The sequence below is a fragment of the Suncus etruscus genome, chromosome X, assembly GCF_024139225.1.
Source record: "Suncus etruscus isolate mSunEtr1 chromosome X, mSunEtr1.pri.cur, whole genome shotgun sequence".
NCBI lineage: Eukaryota > Metazoa > Chordata > Mammalia > Eulipotyphla > Soricidae > Suncus > Suncus etruscus.
This window is the reverse complement of record NC_064868.1, coordinates 36,948,389-36,969,407: the sequence shown is the minus strand read 5'-3', so window position 1 is coordinate 36,969,407 and position 21,019 is coordinate 36,948,389. Positions and strand designations below refer to the sequence as shown.

Genomic DNA, 21,019 nt, shown 5'->3' with positions numbered 1-21,019 from the left:
ATGCTCATGGATTATTCCTGGCTCTGTACTGAGATACCATTTTTGGATATGTGGGGACTTTTTGTGATGCTGGAGTTCAAATGCAGGTCAACTGTGTGCAAGCATCTTACCTCCCACTGTACTATCTCTCCAATGACTTTAATTTTCATGTGCTTGCATTTTTATTGTAATTAGAGACAAAATATTTTATGAGAAAGTTAGCATAAAGGAAGAGCTGTTATAGTAGAATTTTTCTCATCTCATTTTCATTTATTTTATATAAAACATTGTTAATTAAGTGGAATGTTAAATTAAAAAGGTTTGGGGCTGGAGAGATAGCACAGCAGTGTTTGCCTTGCAAGCAGCCGACCTAGGACCTAAGGTGGTTGGTTCGAATTCTGGCATCCCATATGGTCCCCCGTGCCTGCCAGGAGCTATTTCTGAGCAGATAGCCAGGAGTAACCCCTGAGTGCTGCCGGGTGTGGTCCAAAAAAAACCCCAAAAAACAAAAACAAAAACAAAAGGTAAGGGGAACGTCAGGTAAATAAGTTGGGTTGGAGGGCTGGAATGGTGACACAAGCAGTTGGCTGTGCTAACCTAGGACGGACCATGGTTCGATTCCCCTGCATCCCATATTGTCCCCCAAGCCAGAAGCGATTTCTGAGCACAGAGCCAGGAGTAACCCCTGAGTGTCACCAGGTGTGGCCCAAAAACAAAACAAAAGTTAGTCTGAAAAAATAAGTTAGGTTGGCTTAATTACTTGGCAAAAGAAGATGATGGTCTGTTGTAGCAATGTGACAACAGTACAGAGAAAAGTAGGAGTACTGACATACTTAGGAAATAAGACACTTGGCGCCGGAGTGAGTACAGTGGTAGGGCATTTGCCTTGCAATGTGGCTGACCTACGACTGTTGGAGGCTGTTAGAGCTAGAGAACTAGGGGGTCAAATACGATGAACCCAGATTCAATCCCTGGAATCTCATTTGGTCCCCCTGAGCCTGCCAGAAGAGACTTATGAGTGCAGAGCCAAGAGTAATCCCTAAGTGCTGCTGGTTGTGGCCCAAAAACAAAACCAAAAACAAACAAACAAACAAAAAGAAAATAGATACTATTTAATAACTAGCTAAGACAAGAGTAAGATTTGGGAAAAAAATGTCAAGGACTTTTCAAGTTTCTAAATTGCTCAAATACATGTTGACAACATTTAATGTAAGAAAAAAGAAGTGGAGATATTAGATTTAGCTGAATCAAATTGTAGATACCTGAAGGAATTGTAGTCTGGCTAGCTCTAAGAGAGTCGGGGAAGAAATAGAATGAATGGAAGAATTTGTGGAAAGCATGCTGAGCATAAAAGGATGAGTGAGTGACCAGGGTAAATCCTAAATATTGCTCACATTTAAAGCACTCCCAAAAAGGACAGGGGTACACAAAAGAGTAGCCTCCAAGAACCACCTCACTTATTATAGAAGGGATTTGGATGTAGGACTTGTATTATGAATTCAGCAATCTCAAAACCAAATCAGCTCCTTTTTTGGAATTCAGGCGAATTATAGTTTATTCTTAATGTATACCATTTACAAAGAATGAATACTAATACATATACACACAGAAACCCAATATTATGGAAAACTTTAGGTCACAGTAAAAATACCTAGAAATAATTTAATTTGAAGAGAAAAACATTTATTGATTTAAAGAATATAAGAGCTTCCTAGGGACTATCATATACATTCAAAGCTTAATACCACCGGGACAGAGAACAAATATTGATTTAATGGTCACGATGAGAAAAAACTGCCTTATTACAGTCATATACATAATTGACATAACACATTCTATTACCCACAGCTTATAAATGAAGACTATAGGTTTAGGACCCTTAAAAATACTTTCCCCAGATAAGAAAGCTCTTTTTTTTTATTTTTGTTTTGACCAAAGCCGATTACAAATCTTTCACAGTAATATTTTAGGTACATAGTGACACTGAATGGGACATTCCCACCACCAGTGTTGTCCTCCCTCCACCTCTCTTCCCAGCATGCATCCCATATCCCCCCCCCTTTGACCCCCGGGCTTCTAGCATAAGTGGTCCCCTCTGTATCTAGCTTGTTGTAGATTGGGTTTCGATTCTGTTGTCATTGGCTTTAGATTTGGTGTTTAAGTATGATCATTTTTTTTATTTCTGCTCAATGTTCATACACCTGTGTGGTCTTGGAACCCTCCATTACTTCCCCCTCAATTTGTGAGGCAGAACAAGATGGTTCAAATTATGTGGTTCTGTTTGGAAGGAAGAAAAAAGAAAGAGAAAAAAGGGGGGGGGTAAAAATCAAACAAGAAACGGGAGGAGTCCTTCTAGAGCAGTGGTCCTCAAACTATGGACCGCAGGCCACATATTGTATTTGTATCTGTTTTGTTTCTTCGTTGCAAAATAAGATATATGCAGTGTGCATAAGAATTAGTTCACAAGAGGGGCCGGGTAGGTGGCGCTGGAGGTAAGGTGTCTGCCTTGCAAGCGCTAACCAAGGAAGGACCACGGTTCGATCCCCCGGCGTCCCATATGGTCCCCCCAAGCCAGGGGCGATTTCTGAGCACATAGCCAGGAGTAACCCCTGAGCGTCAAACGGGTGTGGCCCAAAAACCAAAAAAAAAAAAAAAAAAAAAAAAAGAATTAGTTCATAAGGGCCCGGAGAGATAGCACAGCGGTGTTTGCCTTGCAAGCAGCCGATCCAGGACCAATCGAACCAATTGGTTCGAATCCCGGTGTCCCATATGGTCCCCCGTGCCTGCCAGGAGCTATTTCTGAGCAGACAGCCAGGAGTAACCCCTGAGCAATGCCGGGTGTGGCCCAAAAAAAACAAATAAATAAATAAATAAATAAATAAAAAAGAATTAGTTCATAATTTTTATTTTTACTATAGTCAGACCCTCCAATGGTCTGAGGGACAGTGAACTGGCCCCCTGTTTAAAAAGTTTGAGGACCCCTGTCCTAGAGGCTATAAATATCAATTTAAGAGAAGAAAGGGAAAAAGGAAGAAAAACATAAAAACCATAACAAAAAAATCAAACAAAATAACCCAAAAAGCACCACAGCAAAAAAGACAACAACCAAACAATAACCATGGTCCTGAAATAAAAACAAAACAAAGCACACACACACACACACACACACACACACACACACACACACAAAGGATAAAAACAACAATAACAACAACAATAAGAAAAAAATAGTTTGTGCTCTTTTTTTTTTTTTTGCACAGGCACAGTAAATATTGGGGAGATTAGAAAGGGAATTCCCTTGTCCTAAGAGATAAGGGGTTTCTCCACCCTTAAAGTATACTGTGTCATGGGAAAAATTCCAGGCTCCATACATGAAGAGAGCTCTTATCTCTAAACACTGTAACACTTTCATAATACCACTCTGCTTCCTATACTCATCATTAGTGTACCAAGCTTTGCTAATCAGTTATAAAAAGGCAAAAGTACTTTCCTAAATAAATACCATAGACTTTTTGTAAAAGGCTATTTAAATATAGGCTTTCATTTTTTGTTTTGTTTTGTTTTTGGCCACACCCAGTGATGCTCAGGGGCTACTCCTGGCTATGAGGTCAGAAATAGCTCCTAGCTTGGGGGACCATATGGGACACTGGGGGATCGAACCACGGTCGGTCTATCCTAGGTCAGCCGCTTGCAAGGCAAATGCCCTAGTGCTGCACCACTGCTCCATAGACCTTCATTTTTAATTATTGTAGATAATATACATGTTTTATATGGATCAAGGAATACATAAATTACACAAGGTATACATTTCAAAAGATAACAACTTCCAAAATGTAGAAGAATTTAAAAAATACCTGGAGCTTTGCCGTGGTTAAAGATATTAACTTCTTTGCAGTGTACTCTACTATTGGCAACCAATTTTCCAAAATCAACTAGCTGGTCAACCTGTAGTTGACAGGCTGGAATCATCCTAGGAGTAAGGGAGAATTATAATTAATACTAGCAATTACAAAATTATAGACTGATTAGTTGGAGGGATATGGGGAACAAGAACTTCTCTTAAATTCTTAGAAGATTTTACATGTTATTCAGATATCCTCTTGAGTCATATTTATCAGTGCAAGGAACTGTGAAATAGTTAGAAAAACAAGATAATTAAATACACTTAAGGAAGCAGAAAACACATGATATATAAAAATGCATGCATAGTAAAACTAAGCAACACTTGTAATTGGGAGCAATGATTAGACAAAGTCTAAGGAAAAAATAACTCATGAAAGGCAATCTGATAAACTGTCCGAGGGAGAGAGAAAGACACAGAATAGTCTCACTCATCTACGGGTTTTAAGAAAAATAAAAGACAGTTTTGCAGTAATCCTCAGAGACAAAGAGAAGAGGGCTGGAAGGTCCAGCTCATGACATGAAGCTCACCACAAAGAGTGGTAAGTGCAGTTAGAGAAATAACTACACAGACAACTATCATAACAATGTGAATGAATGAGGGAAGTGGAAAGCCTGTCTAGAGTACAGGTGGGGGGAGGAGGTAGATTTGGGACATTGATGGTGGGAATGTTGCTCCGGTGAAGGGGGGTGTTCTTTACATGACTGAAACCCAAAACTACAATCATATTAGTAATAAAGGTATTTAAATAAAGATATTAAAAAATTAAAGTTAAAAACATTATAAAAGATTAAAATGCAGAAGTTATGAATAGTTGGGCTAGAGAGATACTACAAATGGGCACTTGGATTGCATAGGCATGGGCAAACCTGGTTTCAATTCCCAGCATTCTATATGATTCATTAAGAAACACCTCTGAGGGGTCGGAGAGATAGCATGGAGGTAAGGCGTTTGCCTTTCATGCAGGAGGTCATCGGTTCGAATCCCGGCGTCCCATATGGTCCCCCGTGCCTGCCAGGAGCAATTTCTGAGCCTGGAGCCAGGAATAACCCCTGAGCACTGCCGGGTGTGACCCAAAAACCACAAAAAAAAAAAAAAGAAACACCTCTGAGCACAGAACCAAGATTAGGCTCTCAGCAAAGTTAGATGTAACCCAGTAGTAAAAAGGTTATAATTTCAAAAACACAGTTGTGAATTAATATACATAAAAATAATCCATCATGCCACACATATAAAATATACAAAAAATTACAAAACTCAAGAGAGAAAGAGGTCAGTCCAAATAGAACATCAAAACACAGAAACAAACATATTACCGAGGATATTCATATGGCTAAAAGAAAAAGTAAAAATATATTCAATTTCACCAAACTAGTAGGAAAACAGAAGTTCAAACTACAGTGGAATCTACTATCAGAATGACCAAAATTTGTAAAGACAACAAATGTTGATGAATATATAGAAGTGGCTTACTTATTTCTTGCTATTGAAAAGTAAAATAGTATAGTCATACTAAAATAAAATTTGGTATTTTCTTTTTTTTTCCGGGCCACACCCGTTTGATGCTCAGGGGTTACTCCTGGCTAAAGGCTCAGAAATCTCCCCTGGCTTGGGGGAACCATTTGGGACGCTGGGGGATCAAACTGCAGTCCTTCCTTGGCTAGAGCTTGCAAGGTAGACACCTTACCTCTAGCGCCACCTCGCCGGCCCCTGGTATTTTCTTTCAAACTAAACATACAACTACTTTAAACCTTGGAATTATACTCAATGGAAACATTTTTTATACAGAAATTGTACAATAATATTAGCAGTGCCTTTGAAATAGTCCACCTCTGGAAATGCATACATTATAGAATACTTACCATTAAAATTAGCATTTAGTTAAAAAAATAAAATAATACATTTGAAGAGCATACCATTAATAAAAAGGAAAAATTGATATATTCAATAATTTGGTAGAATTTTCAGGGAATCTTACTGAGTTAAAAATGTTCCAAAAACGAGGCCGGAGAGGTGGCACTAGAGGTAAGGTGTCTGCCTTGCAAGTGCTAGCCAAGGAAGGACCGAGGTTCAATCCCCTGGTGTCCCATATGGTCCCTCCAAGCCAGGAGCAATTTCTGAGCACTTAGCCAGGAGTAACCTCTGAGCATCAAATGGGTGTGGCCCGAAAAACCAAAAATAAAATGTTCCACAAAGTTAGGTAACATATTTAAAATGACAACATTTTAGACACGAAAGAGGAATAGTTTCTACTTGAGCAGAGTGTGAGGCACAAAGGTATGTATAGTAAGTATAAAGTAAGAGAAGAGATCTTTTTGCTGTATGAGACCCACCGAGAATCTTGACTATAATGATAGATGCAAGATCTACATGTGCAGTAAAATTGTGTAGGACTTAGAAAGAGCACAAGAACACACACACACACTCACAAACATGCATATTTGCACAAAAGTAAAGCTGTGACAATCTCAGTAAGATATGTGGATGTGCTCAAGACTTACTCCCGGAAGATCATTCCTGACACTCTCAGAGAACCATATGCAGCACTAAGAATCAAACAGGCATCAGCCACATGCAAGGAAAGCATCATATTTCCCTGACCATAGAAGGGATCTAACTTAATTCAATAAAGATCATAACACACAAGTACAAAGCTGATAGAAGAGTGAATAATGCTAAGCAGAAAGCTTTTCTTATGAGATCAGAGGCAAGACAAGAATTCCCACTTGGACACCTTTTTGTTTGTTTGGTTTTGTTTTTTTGGCCCACACCTGGCAGAACTAAGGGTTCCTCTTGGCTCTGCACTTAGAAAACACTCCTGGCAGACTTGGGGGACCATCGGTGATGCTGGGGATCGAATCTGGTTCAGCATGTGCAATGCAAACACCCACTCTACTGTACTATTGAACAAGCTCCTGCACTACTTTTTTTTTTATTTAAACACCTTGATTACATACATGATTGTGTTTGGGTTTCAGTCATGTAAAGAACACCACCCATCACCAGTGCAACATTCCCATCACCAATGTCCCAAGTCTCCCTCCTCCCCACCCGACCCCCGCCTGTACTCTAAACAGGCTCTCCATTTTCCTCATACATTCTCATTATTAGGACAGTTCAAAATGTAGTTATTTCTCTAACTAAACTCATCACTCTTTGTGGTGAGCTTCCTGAGGTGAGCTGCACTACTTTTTAATAAACAGAGGCATCCCAGGTGAGGACAAGGGCTACTCTCAGCAGTATTGAGAGCGATCAAAGTTGCACACGTGGTACTGGTGGGCTTGTGGTATCAGGATCTCAAACTGTCCATAATTCTATACTATTTCCCCAGGCCCACACAACGTGCTCATCAACAAAAGCCTAAATTTCTTAAACAGAGCAATTAAGTAATAAAAAGGAATCTAGTTTCCAAAATTAAATAATAAAATAGTCTGTTCACACATAACATGATCTTGTAAGGAGAGAAAAAGATTCTACCAAAAGACTATAGCTCATAAATGATTTCAGTCAAGTTGATTGATAAAACAATGTTAAACAAGAGTTTTGTCTCCATATGACAATGAATTACTTACTCAAAAGAGAACTAAAGAAAAATGATGGGAATGTTGCACTGGTGAGGGGGGGTACTTTTTTATACTAAAACCCAAATACAAACATGTTTGTAATCATGGGTGTTCTTGTTATGACTGAAACCCAACTACAATTATGTTTGTAATCACGGTGTTAAAGAATTACTAAAAATAAATAAATAAAGATAATAAAAAGAGTGACCCCTGAGAACCTTGCCAAGAGTAGCTCCTGAGGACTGACAAATATACCCAAAACTAAAAAAAATGAAAAAAAAACACCAATTAATAAAAAAATGAATAAAAAAGGAAAATAACCTCATTTGCTTACAATGGCATCAAAAGAATAAAGTACAAAGGAATAACTTTAATCAAGGAGATAAATAGCTAAATACCTAAAAACTATAATACAAATACAATACAAATTTAATAAGATAGAAATACACACAAATATAATAGTTTCACAGATTGGATGGATTAAAGTTGCTTAAATGCCCATACTACCTAGGAAAATCAACATATCTGATAAAATCTCTATTAAAATTCTGAAGTTTTTATTTCCACATATAGAGAAAAATATTGAAATTCATCATATAGAATTTATCAGATTTTGATATTCATCATATAGAAACCTGAAATGTGTTGGATATCAAAAGTTTCTTTTTGTTTGTTTGTTTTTGGACCATACCCAGTGATGCTCAGGGATTACTCCTGGCTATGTGCTCAGAAATTGGGGGATCATATGGGACGCCGGGGATCAAACCACGGTCCATCCTAGGCTAGCAGCATGCAAGGCAAATGCCCTACCACTGTGCCACCTCTCTGGTCCTTGATATCAAAATTCTTAAGAAAATCTAGAAACATCATACTACCTGATTTTAACCTATATTATAAAGTTTTATTAATTAATGATACTAAAAGTTGTCCAAAGAGCAATATAACATAACAGAAAATGCAGGAATAATCCTGTTAATGAATGACCCTGATCTTTGACAGCAATTTCTTTTTGATAAGATATTGAAAACCTAATAGGAAAAGTCCCTTTAATACATGCAAAAACTGGATGCCCACATGTAAAGCAATAAAACTGGTCATTTGCATTTTATTAGTCACAAAAATTAAGTGAGAATTAATTAAAGAATTAGTGGAAGATCTGAAACTTTATAAACTCCAAAAGGAAAACAGCAAAGATGCTCCCTTTGTCTTGAGACAATAGTTTTGGGGGATATAATATCAGACACAGGCAACAAAAGAAAAAAAAAGTGAGACTATATCTAACTTAAAAGCTTCTCTCCCAGAAAATGAAAATTCCAAACAATGAAAAATGTTATCAGGGGCCGGAACAATAGCACAACGGGTTTGGTATTTGCCTTGGACATGGCTGGCCCAGGATCAATTTCCACCATTCCATGATTCCTACAGGGAATAATTTGAGTGTAGAGTCAGGAGTAACCCCCGAACACCACAGGATGTGGCCTCCAAATGGCATTATATGGAATGAAAAAGTATATGAAAAATGGAGAATAAAATAAAAGATTGCCTTGAGATGGTGGAAATGCAGGAGGCTACTGAAAGGGTATAATTCTTCAGTTATGTCACATGACTCTGAGGACCTAATTTAAAGTATTATTATACAACATAAGTTAATATTACTTATTCTATATATATGCTGTACTCTGCTTAGCAAGTAGAGTTTAAGCATCTTGCGACACAAAAAAAGTTAAAAAAATATTTTAAAAACCAAGCATTTGCATCATTTCAAATACACTGAAGTGTACAAGACACAATTTAGAGATTAAACTAAAGTGAATAGTCATTTACAAAAAAATCCATTTATTAAGAATATAGTCATTTTTAAGAAAGCAGTTAGCACAGCAGTTTCCAGAGCCTTGGGGTGGGGAGTATGAAAGAATTGGAGAGATGTTTCAGGGTACAAACTGAGAGCGAGCTAACATTCCTAGATCTCTAAGGCAAAGCGTCTTGATTATAGTTAACAGTGCTGTGTTCAAAACCTCGGTGTTGTTGAGTAATTCTAAGTTCTCTCCACCACATACACAAATGAAATAAGAAAAAGGCAGGGGTGTGGGAGGACTGAGATGGAGAATTTTGGTGGTGGGAAGGTTGCACTGATGAAGGGGGATTGTTATTTTTTTTTTTTTGGTTTTTGGGCCACACCCGTTTGATGCTCAGGGGTTACTCCTGGCTATGTGCTCAGAAATCGCCCCTGGCTTGGGGGGACCATATGGGACGCCGGGGGATCGAACCGTGGTCCTTCCTTGGCTAGCGCTTGCAAGGCAGACACCTTACCTCCAGCGCCACCTACCCGGCCCCGGGATTGTTATTTTTTATAACTGAAACCCAACTATAAATATGTAAGCAATCATGATACTTAAATAAAGATATTATAGCTTAAAAAGGCAGAGGAGTTACCAACTGATTGGCATTATACAAGAGCTATTTCACTTGAGAGGCTCAGGAAAGACAGCCCATCTGTAGTTTACTGAACAGAAGTAAAGTGAGACTGTGAAAATAGCAAAAATAGCTTTCTAAAAGGAAGCTGGTAGTTTAAAGGTATTAAAATATGGTAGAAATAAAATAGGATATGGCACCAAAAAATAATGCATGTAAGTGCTAAATATTTTTAACTCATTTTAATAATAAAAGCAGAAACTGTGTGGTGGAACAATAGTGTAACAGGGAAGGCAGCTAAACTGAATTAGATCTCCCGCACCACATATGCCACATAGAGTTCTCCAGAGCTTGCCTGGAGTAATGTTTGAGCGCAATCAGAAGTAAGCCCTTAGCACCAATTAATTTTTTAAAATTCAGAAACCAGGGCTGGAGAGATAGCATGGAAGTAGTGCATTTGCCTTGCATGCAGAAGGACAGTGGTTCGAATCCCAGCATCCCATATGGTCCCCTGAGCCTGCCAGGAACAATTTAGAGCCAGTAGTAACCCCTGAGCATCGCTGGGTGTAACCCAAAACAAAAACAAAAAATCAGAAACCAGTCTACTATTTATTTTAAACACCAGAATTTGTAAACAATTTGTCTTTTTAGTTTATCCATATGGAAATGACAGATAATACCAATCCCTGAAACCTTTGACCCATAATACTTATTTGAAGAGTGCTCAAAATATTGCCATGAAATATAAAGCATACATACCCTATTAGAGGGATTGTCACTGTTCTACTCCCTATGTAAATAAATAAGTTGTCATAAAGGTCTTCATTTTTATTAGGATGATATTCTACTACAGCTGTCAACTGCAGGCCCGAAGCAAGAGACTTATCCAGATTGGACATAAGCAGTCTGAACTTCAAAGAGAAAAGAAATTTAATTATACTTTTAAACAACTAATAAATAATGTGTGCAACTATATTAGCAATGGACATTAATGCATATAACAAAGCATAAACCTTATTCCTATACTAAATACCCAAATATATTTATAACTATCAAATTATATATCCTTTAGATATGCATTTAAGAAACAACACTCAAGAAATATGCAAATTATCATAGTTTTCTTTTAAAGTGTGAGGTACAAAAATAAAGGACAAAAGGAAGGGAAATTGAAATAATGCTACTTAATCATGTATGCGTACATAATTACATGTACATACAGAAAGCAGTTTATGAACTTTCTGCATGAGGATAAAGACTATAACTTGCTAAATGTATCAGAAAACTCTGAAAGTAGAACACTCATTTGCAATTATTTGGTAGGTTATTTGGAGGTTTGGAAATGGTATTGCACTCATTTTATTTTCACATATTCAGACTCCCCAAATAACCTACCGTGTCATTCAAAATAAGAACATTCTACTTTCAGATAGTAGGAAAAATCTGTAAGACAAAGAGGAAAATCCATTTTGGGTTTTGCAAATCATTTGTAATGTTCTAGCAAAAGTATTATGTGATAATGAACTGATATATCCTATTAAATATCTCACTTAAAATATCTGTAGGTCTTCAAGGCTTCAAGGCTTCAAGGCTGTAGGTCTTCAGGTTCCCAGCATATAATTTAGAAAACTGAGAACTGTAGGGTATAATCATTGTGTAAGAGTACCCTGACAAGGAGTATACCAAACAATATTAGATTTTAAGTCTTAATTTGTTTCCACAACAGGAGAAAGCGTTTAGGAAATAGAACCCTTTGAAAGTAGACCCTTTGAAAATCAATTAAACAAACCATGAAGTGGTGTGTCCTATGAGTGACACACAAGTCGGTATTCTGAAATTCCACAATAGAAAATAACTGGGCTGTGGATAAGTGGACCTAACTTAGACTTATAATAGAATTTCTTTAACTACAGCTTAAACTGTGGGTTGCAATTTCATAGGGGGTCATGCAACTGAAATTGATAATAATTTTAAAATGCATTTCTTTATTACTTATTATCAGTAACTGTTGACTTATAAACCTATAATATATGCCACGGGTTGTGAATGGAAAATTTTAGGAAGCTCTGACTTAAGAGGATGGATGTCAAAAGTTAAAGAAGATAAAGAAGGCAGGAATATCTCAGATACAAGCAATAAAAATACTAAACAAAACAGCCTCCTTAGTTACCCTGACTGAGCAGAGAGCTTTACCGGTAAAATAAAAAGCCGTTTTGGAATTGTCTGGGTTTCTGATGCCAGGCTGAATATAAGGCATCCTTTCCACCAATGTGGACACACAGGAGTGGAATGATTTGTTGGTACCACTGACTTGGGAACTTCATAATAGTTTATTTCAGAAAATAATTATCCTGATGCCTCCTAACTACCACAGTACATAGTTCCCCCTCCCTGCAATTAGAGATCCGTATGAAAAGGATTGATTACCCCCCACATAGGCTCAGGTGTCCGGTTTAACTACTACCCTTCATTTTTAAAAATTCATTTTATTATTATTTTTTTATTTTGGGTGAGTAATAATACTTTGTGGTACTCAGGGTTTATTCCTGATTTTGATCTCGGGGATCCCTGTTGGTGGTGTTCAGCGAATCACATTGTAACAGGGATCAAAATAAAGTTAGCAGCCTGCAAGAAAAGCAATTTACCTCCTGTGGTATGTGTTTAAGGTCAACTACAAGTTGCTGAGCACTTTCAGGGATATATATTACCAAACTCTTCTCTTAGGAGCTTATGAACTGACCAAGGAAGTGAAAATAAAAATTTCCAGGACTCTTTGGGACACAAGTGCCAACTCTAACGTGTTTTTGTTATGAAAGAAGCAAGGTAGAGATCATGGAAAAGAAGATGTTACTGAAAATGAGAACATGCACGCGCACACACACATACACACAAACTTGCCACACCAGTTCCCCCTTCTTTTTTTTTTGTTTTGTTTTATTTCTGTTTCTTTTCTTCTTCTTTTAAATTTATATTTATAGCTTCTAGGCAGGAAAGCCTCCTCCCCACTTTTTTTTATCAGATCCATAAAATATGAATTATCTTGTTCTGCCTCATAAATTGAGAAAAATGTGGATGGTACCAGGGTCAAGCAGTCTCATAAACATTGAGTGGAAATAAAAAATGATCAGCCCTAAATACCCAACCAAAAGTCAACAACAATAGAATCAAGAGAGCCAAACTACAACAAGCTATACACAAAAGGGATCTATTACACTAGCAGTCCCTGGGGTCTAAGGGTGGAGGTATGGGATGCATGCTGGTAACAGGGGCGAGGGAGGTCAACACTGGTGGTGAGACTAGCCCTCATTCACTGTCACTCTGTACCTTAAATATAACTGTGAAAGACTTGTAATTCACATCACATTGGTCTCAATAAAAAGTATTTTAAAAAATGAGAACACCCAGAGTCCTAAATATGGGCCCAATTGGGTTAAGTTGGATAGGAAATGGAAGTGAAAACAAGGACCCCAAAGAAAAAGTCATCTGAGTCAAGGGTATAAGGGGCAGTTGCGAATAAGGCTGGTCTGAATGAACTAGAGGCCATGTGAGGTAAAACAACACCAAAGTAAGAATTGTGTCTTCATAAGACACTACCAACAACTAAGTAAACTGTCAAGAGCACATAGTGAGAACTCCATCATAGACAAGGGGGTTCTTAAGCCAGATGGAAAAAAGAATTACAATGTCTTAGAAATATTTTTAAAGTAGCTGTAATAGTAATGACAATTCCCTTTCCATACCACCTTATTTTTTTGTTTTGATTTGTTTTTTTGGGCCACACCTGTTTGTTTCCCAGCGCATTTTTCTCTTTTTGCTCATCTCTTTCATCCCTCATTACATTTATTCTTACAAAGGATCTGAAGTACATGCCATGGTTTTGAAACACAGACAAGTTTGTTTACATGATAGCTTATGGCTTTGGTTTCTAACTGGTAAACCTGTATAGTTATTAGTTTGTCCATGTTAAAACTCGTGATCCAAATAGTTTACCTAGAAAAGGCATCTGCATTCCCATGTTCATAAAAAAGTTTGCCTTTATAACACAAAATATGAGCTAAAATTAAACTAATTGTTTTCATTTTTCTTCTGACTACATAAACACTAACTTTAAGGAACCTTCTGAACAGTCATAAAAGTAGCATTTGCTGGGCAGGAGAGATAGCATGGAGGTAAGGCGTTTGCCTTTCATGCAGGAGGTCATCGGTTCGAATCCCGGAGTCCCATATGGTCTCCTGTGTCTGCCAGGAGCAATTTCTGAGCCTGGAGCCAGGACTAACCCCTGAGCACTGCCGGGTGTGACCCAAAAACCACACACACACAAAAAAGTAGCGTTTGTTATCAACCATAAACAGCAGTCAACTTGAGTTCGAATCAAAGTATATTATTAATATTCAATTATTTGATTAATATACATTGAGAGCTCATGAAATAATAAATAAAAATTCCCCCTTAATTTCACAGCATTTGAAATAACTAGGTGTTTTTTGTTCATGGTGTCCCGTGATGTACTATCGTATTATAAAACAAACACATTACTATTTTAATATGCAAATATAAAAACAAAAAACAGTATGATTTACTTGAGATGAAATTCAAAAGCAGAAATAATTAATCTATGGTTTTAGGAATCAATGCGGTCATACCCAGGAAATACTTATACAGATACCATAGGAAAACTTATAAAATAATGGAAACAGTCTATCATTTGACCCAGAGGTAGCTACACATTGTTTCCTCATGTAAAAATTCATCAATTCTTTTACTTTCAAGATGTGTATGCATACTATACATTTTACGTATGCAAAGAGAAATACGTCAAATGAATGAAAGCAGGACTATCTTTCCATTTACAGATATATAAATAAATATATAAATATATGTGTCCAGCTGAATTCATCTCTTTATCATTAGGAATAGCCAGTGGAAAAAATAACTATTATATATATATAAAATATACATATATACACATATACCATTGTATACTGTGTTCTCAAATACAGGACATATACTCAGGAACTAAAATAACAGTGCTACAGAGAGAAAATTCTATTCATCTATTTGGGGGGCACATCCTGAGAGTCTCAGGTGTTACTCCTTGTTTGATGCTCAAGGATTACTCCTGGGCTTGCAGTTTAAATGAACTTATGAGGTGTCAGGGATCAAATACAGGTCTGCTTTGTGCAAAGCAAACACCCTTCTTCCCACTGTACTATCTCTCCAGGTCCCTCAACTTTTAATCATAAGAGGAGCACAGTCTCCCAGGATACTAATTCTGGTCCTACTCTACTGACTCTACAGACTCTTTGCCTAGTTCCTTGAGATTTTTCCCCAGTTAGATTTCTCTTTCAAGTTTCACAGCTCCTCTTCAGGTGCTCATCACAACAACAAAAATAAAGTCCACATCACTAATCATCAGGAGATCATTTCCCTGCCCAAAAGTAAGGCAGGGGTGGGATTAGGGGGTGGGAGGAAAACGGGGAGACATCGGTGATAGGAAGGGTGCACTGGTGAAGGACAGTGTACATTGTGGGACTGAATGCCAACGATGAACAATTTTGTAAGCACGGCACTTAAATTAGGAAGCGATTATAAACGAGTTATAGCAAAGTTATCCACAACCCTCCAGTTTCTGCAAGAGCTGGGCAATTTCGGGTTCCAAGTGCCCTGTTTAAAGGGGTTCCTGTCGATAGAACGTACGGATCTAAAAGCCCGGATTCTAACCATTAAAGGGAAAGAACCCTCCTCCCCGTCTCGCGCCCCTTTCCACCTTTTCCAAATCCAGAACAAATCAATCGGAAGGTCTGAAATCAATTCCTCCCCTTCCCGCCCCGGGGCGGCCTGGGTGCGAGTTACCTGGCGCTGGCTCGGCTGCTGGAAGCGAATCTTGTGGTTCACGCGGCCGACATTGTGAAGGATAACCGAAAGGCGGTACACTTTCCCGACCTCGGCATCCAGAAACCTCAGCTCCGACGGGTACACACGGACCTGCAAGTCCTTCTTCGAGGGCTCCGTGTCCCGGGTCACAAGACTGACCCTCCTTTCGCCGTTCATGGCCGCCCTCCCGAGGGTCCTAAAACCTCCCGGATCCCACGGCCGCGAGCAAAAGGCCGAACGCTGTCGCGAGGCAACCGCTGGCCGGCGCCCCAGCTTCAAGCCCCGCCCTCATTGTCACCTGACCTATAGTTCTACCCCACGGGCTCCACTTTGGGTTTTGAAGTGGTCTTTCAATTCAGCATCAGTCCTTTACGATACTCTCAATAAAGGTTTTTTTCTAGTGCCAAGAATTAGCTGCACCGTGCTACCCCCCTTTTCAGTCTCCTAGGAACTTCAATTCCCCTGGCTCTCAACCCCCTCCCCACCAACTCTCTTGTATGGTTTTTCCATTACCACTGCCTAAGTCTAGACTCAACTTGAAAGCACAGTGTTAAATGCTGTGCCCCTGGGGGCTATTAAAGCCCTAGATGGAACAATGAGGGAGGATGAAAATAGAAATGGCCAAAAATAGTTAAAAAAAAAAAAAAAAAAGAACGTAAGAAGTCTGAATCAACTAACTTATGGCCTATAATTTTAAAGGTCAAACTTTATTCTATAAGGAGTGAACTATAAGGAGTGATGCTGATTAAGGCGTGACCTGTTTAACTGGTCATGGCAGACTGACCATATGTCTACTCTGAGATGATCTACAAGAAAAAATGTAAGATCTGTCTACAGAGTATCCAGTTTTCCCTGTGATTTAGAAAGTCCTCATTTCTCTTTTATAGAAATGAAAATTTGGAGAGTTTACTGATACCAATGAATAGATAAAAGAATGCAAAATAGGGGCCGGGCGGTGGCGCTGGAGGTAAGGTGCCTGCCTTGCCTGCGCTAGCCTAGGACGGACCGCGGTTCGATCCCCCGGCGTCCCATATGGTCCCCCAAGCCAGGAGTGACCTCTGAGTGCATAGCCAGGAGTAACCCCTGAGCGTCACCGGGTGTGGCCCAAAAACCAAAAAAAAAAAAAAAAGAATGCAAAATAAATACTAGAAGTTTTGAGTATTTGCATCAAGGTTGGCTAAAAGGAATGTAAAAGTGGGTGGAAAAGAAAAACACAATGGCAATTTTGTATTTTGCCCATTGTATTTATATTAGATAAATGAATTTATTTCTGATAGATGCCACCTAAGGGCCACTTCTTAAATGCTGGACTAGGAGGAACAAGAATGATGGTTCAGCTCAAAGCCTGAGAGTTCTAGGGATTCTCTGGGGCCATCCTGCCTATGAGCAGGATTAATTCTTCAGGGCTACATCATGATAGTGCTGGAATGGCTTATGCAGTGGCCAAGGATGAAACTCAGGGCCTCAAATAATCCAGTTATTTCCTACTCATTGGAGTCATAGTCACAGCTCACGTGTTGATTTTTTTTTAATTTTATTGAAACCAAAGTCCTTTATAGTTGGATTTCAGGCAGACAGTGACAGTGAATTAGGGCCATTCCAGCCACCAGATTTACCTCCCTCCACCAATGTTCCCAGCCTGCATCCTATACCAACATCCTTTGCCCCCTGGCCTGCCAACTTAACAGGCCAATTTTAACTAGTTTGTTATAGTTTGGGTATCTTGATTCTATTGTTGTTATTGGAAATTTAGTGCTGTCCTTTTCACATGTTGATTTTAATCTTCAAAAGTTCAAAATATTTTTTTGCAAAAAAAATCAGCTTGTAGGGCCGGGCGGTGGCGCTGGAGGTAAGGTGCCTGCCTTACCTGCGCTAGCCTAGGAGACGGACCGCGGTTCGATCCCCCGGCGTCCCATATGGTCCCCCAAGCCAGGAGCGACTTCTGAGCGCATAGCCAGGAGTAACCCCTGAGCATCACAGGGTGTGGCCCAAAAACCAAAAAAAAAAAAAAAAATCAGCTTGCAGTCCCTAGGGAATCTATTATAATGGTTAAAGTGCTAACTCAGAAACAGGAATTAGAAAGAGGTTGAATAGATCTTTATTTTTTTGTGTGTGTTTTTTTATTTTAATAATATCTTTATTTAAGCACCATGATTACAAACATGTTTGTAGTGGTGTATCAGTTATAAAAAAAGGCATCCCCCCTTCACCAGTGCAACCTTTCTATCACCAATGTCCCCATTTCTCTCCTGGAGTAAATCAGAGAAGATTAGCATGGCCCCTGCATAAGGATGACACTCAGGGGCCAGCGAGGTGGCGCTAGAGGTAAGGTGTCTGCCTTGCAAGCGCTAGCCAAGGATCAGGAGGGAGTCCCATATGGTCCCTCCCAAGCCAGGGGCAATTTCTGAGCGCTTAGCCAGGAGTAACCCCTGAGCATCAAACGGGTGTGGCCCGAAAAAAAAAAGGATGACACTCAAAAGTAAAATGGGCTCTATTTGTGTGCTGCTAGCACAACAAACTTCTGGTGAGGTAAAACATTCCCCCAGATGTTACTTTACTGAATTTAACTTTCTTATTTGCCACTGTCTACCCACCCCAAATCTACTGTATATAATAGTTGACTATTAGATTGAGCATCATAGCTTCTGCACAATTTTCTTTTCATCATCTGAAATTTCTATCAACCTTCTCACCTTAAAACTATTGTGATCACCCTGGTCTTGCCCATTCTGCTCACAACACATAAATATCTGCAGACAAGCAATATCAGTGTTTTTCTTTAAATAATTCCATATTCTTGAATTAAACAGTGTAATAGACTTCAATTAGCTAGTAAAGTATCTCTCAGCAGGAAAGGTCTTTTTGGGCGGTAACAGGGAAGAAATTTTTGTATTTTTTTAAAACCATCTTCAGCTCTATCTGACATGACATTGGCAGTTCTAATCATTTCAAAACAATTTCAGTAAAGTCAAAGGAGTAGAGGAAACAGAATCAAGAAACAGACAAATAATGACCTTGACTTTATGATAGGGAAATATAGAAGAACAGGAAAGACTTGGCTTACATTTTACCATACCAATTAGTATACCATATCATTACCATATCAAATGATCACACTGAACTTACTTTTTTCATGAAACCCTAGAAGCAAGAAGATACTAGGAATTTCAAAAAGGTAGTTTGAGAGCAATCTCAACACTACTGAGAATTTTAGCCACATAATTATATTTAATAGAATACTATCCTATGAATTATAGGCAGTTTAAGAAAACACTAGTAACCTTTAGTGTAATGATGAGGGAAGAAATTTCTGTTAGTTTACTCAAAGTACGTAGATTTTCAGCAAGGAGGTAACTGCTCTTCTGCAAAGAAGGCAGTGGGCCAAATAAATTTAGAAACCACTGTACATATTGGGGAGGAATTTTACATCTTCCTTTTTCTTTGTTATTTTGGTTTTTGGTTTTGGGCCACACCTAGATGTGCTCAGAGCTTACTTTTGGCCCTGCTATCAGAAGACCATATGAGGTGCTGGGAATTAAATCCAGGTCTGCTACATGCAAGACAAGAGCCTTACCTGTGGTTCTACCTCTTTAGCCCCACTTCTTCCATTTTCATATTAGTGACCATATACTATTATATTATTCACTCTCTGCTTCATTGCATAGTTCATATTGAAAATAATATCAATGCACAAAAAAGTATCTTATTGTGTGTTTGGTACCAGGGATTGACTGTAAGGCCACATACATATGAAGCATGTACTCTGCCACTGAGCCACATCTCTCTATCTCCAGGATCTTCTTTTATTTTCTGCACCAGAAAAGTCCATTAAGTGACTGTACTGTAAAATTTAACTGAGTCCACTATTGGTACAAGTTGACTTATTTCCAATCAATTGCTATTTTAAACACAATTATGATAGTTATGATTATATTTTTTCTCATCCATGTGATTATAAGTTATAGAACAATAAGAAATTACTCTAAATAGAATTACTTAGTCAGGAGTCTATACACCTGTCATTTCAATAAATGCTATCAAATTACGCTTGAGTGCTAGAATTAATCATAGTTCCACTAGCAAAAAATTAGAGTACATGTTCTCCTAGGTGTAAGTGATCATTGAATTGTATTAGAGAGGATCTCTCAAATGGCCTCCTTAAAGATATCCTAAGTTAATGTGCAGAACCTGTGAATGTATTTATTTAGCACTGCCATGATTAGGTTAAGTTACTTAAGTTAGCTGATCGTAGGTAGGTAAATTATCACTACCAGTGTGTCTGATTCAGCATCAATTTTCTTTTTTAGAAGGGATAAAGTTTGAGCTATACCTGGCAGTACTCAGGGATTACTCTTTGCTCTGCCCTCAGGAATTAGTTCTGATGGTGTGGGGTCCCATATAAGATCTGGAGATTAAACATGGGTCAACCACATTCAAGGCAAACACCCTACCTATTGTACTCTTAACTCTTTTTAGGGTAACTTTCTCCAGCTAGGCCAGCTAAACTAATGGTGCAAGGGCTCCATGTGCCAGGGATTATCTTCCTGCTTCTAGGTTCTGGAATCTCCAAGACTGCATCTGGAGGAGGGAACCAATTTATGCTGAGGGCTAATCAGATCACCTCCTGCAAGGCACACTACCTTAATTAATCCCTGTACTAAATCTTCAGGCTAGAACTATTGAATTCATTAGCAGAGACTCCAGCAGGCCAACCTCTGCCTTCTGATCCAAGGATACTAGGAGATAATATATTTGTATTATTTAAGTTGCTAGATTGTTGGTGATTTGTTATGCAGAAGTAAAAAACTATAGTGTGTTGCTAATGCTAAAATTTTGGCAATTCTTGTACTTAAGAAATTTTTCAAGGGAGTTAATTTTCATTTCTCTAATATGATAGAAATGGACATCTTTTTTATTTAAATACTTTGTATAGCTTAGTGCTGAGAGATAGCATAAGGCACTTGCCTTATAAATGTCAACCACATTTCTATTCCCAGCACCACATTAGGTCCCCAAATCTCACTAGGATTGGTCCTTGAACCCAGAGCTGTGTCAAGAGTAAGACCTGAGAAAATAAAAGTTTTGTTAAAAAGAAGTCAATTATATTTCAGTTTTCTATATTCTGCCATTCACAGAAGTTTTCTAGGAATGTTGATCTGTTGATCTGTTTATCAATTGAGAGAGTAATTTTATATATTGAGGTTATTAGTTTTCCATATGATAATATTTGCAAATATGTAGGTGTTTCTATATTTATATACAGATATATAATTTTTTTTACTTTTCTTTC

General features: G+C 38.3%; 1 protein-coding gene across 1 annotated transcript in view; it reads right to left on the bottom strand.

Moving 5' to 3' along the window:
• The window catches only part of CFAP47 (cilia and flagella associated protein 47), a 433,368-nt gene extending 417,462 nt beyond the window's left edge, over positions 1 to 15,906 (bottom strand). The window contains exons 1-3 of the mRNA XM_049766890.1: positions 15,709 to 15,906; positions 10,615 to 10,766; positions 3,834 to 3,949 (exon numbers count right to left, since the gene is read on the bottom strand). Coding sequence (XP_049622847.1) covers positions 3,834 to 3,949; positions 10,615 to 10,766; positions 15,709 to 15,906 — 466 coding nt within the window. The remainder of the gene's footprint in view (positions 1 to 3,833; positions 3,950 to 10,614; positions 10,767 to 15,708) is intronic.
• Between the last annotated feature and the right edge of the window lie 5,113 nt (positions 15,907 to 21,019).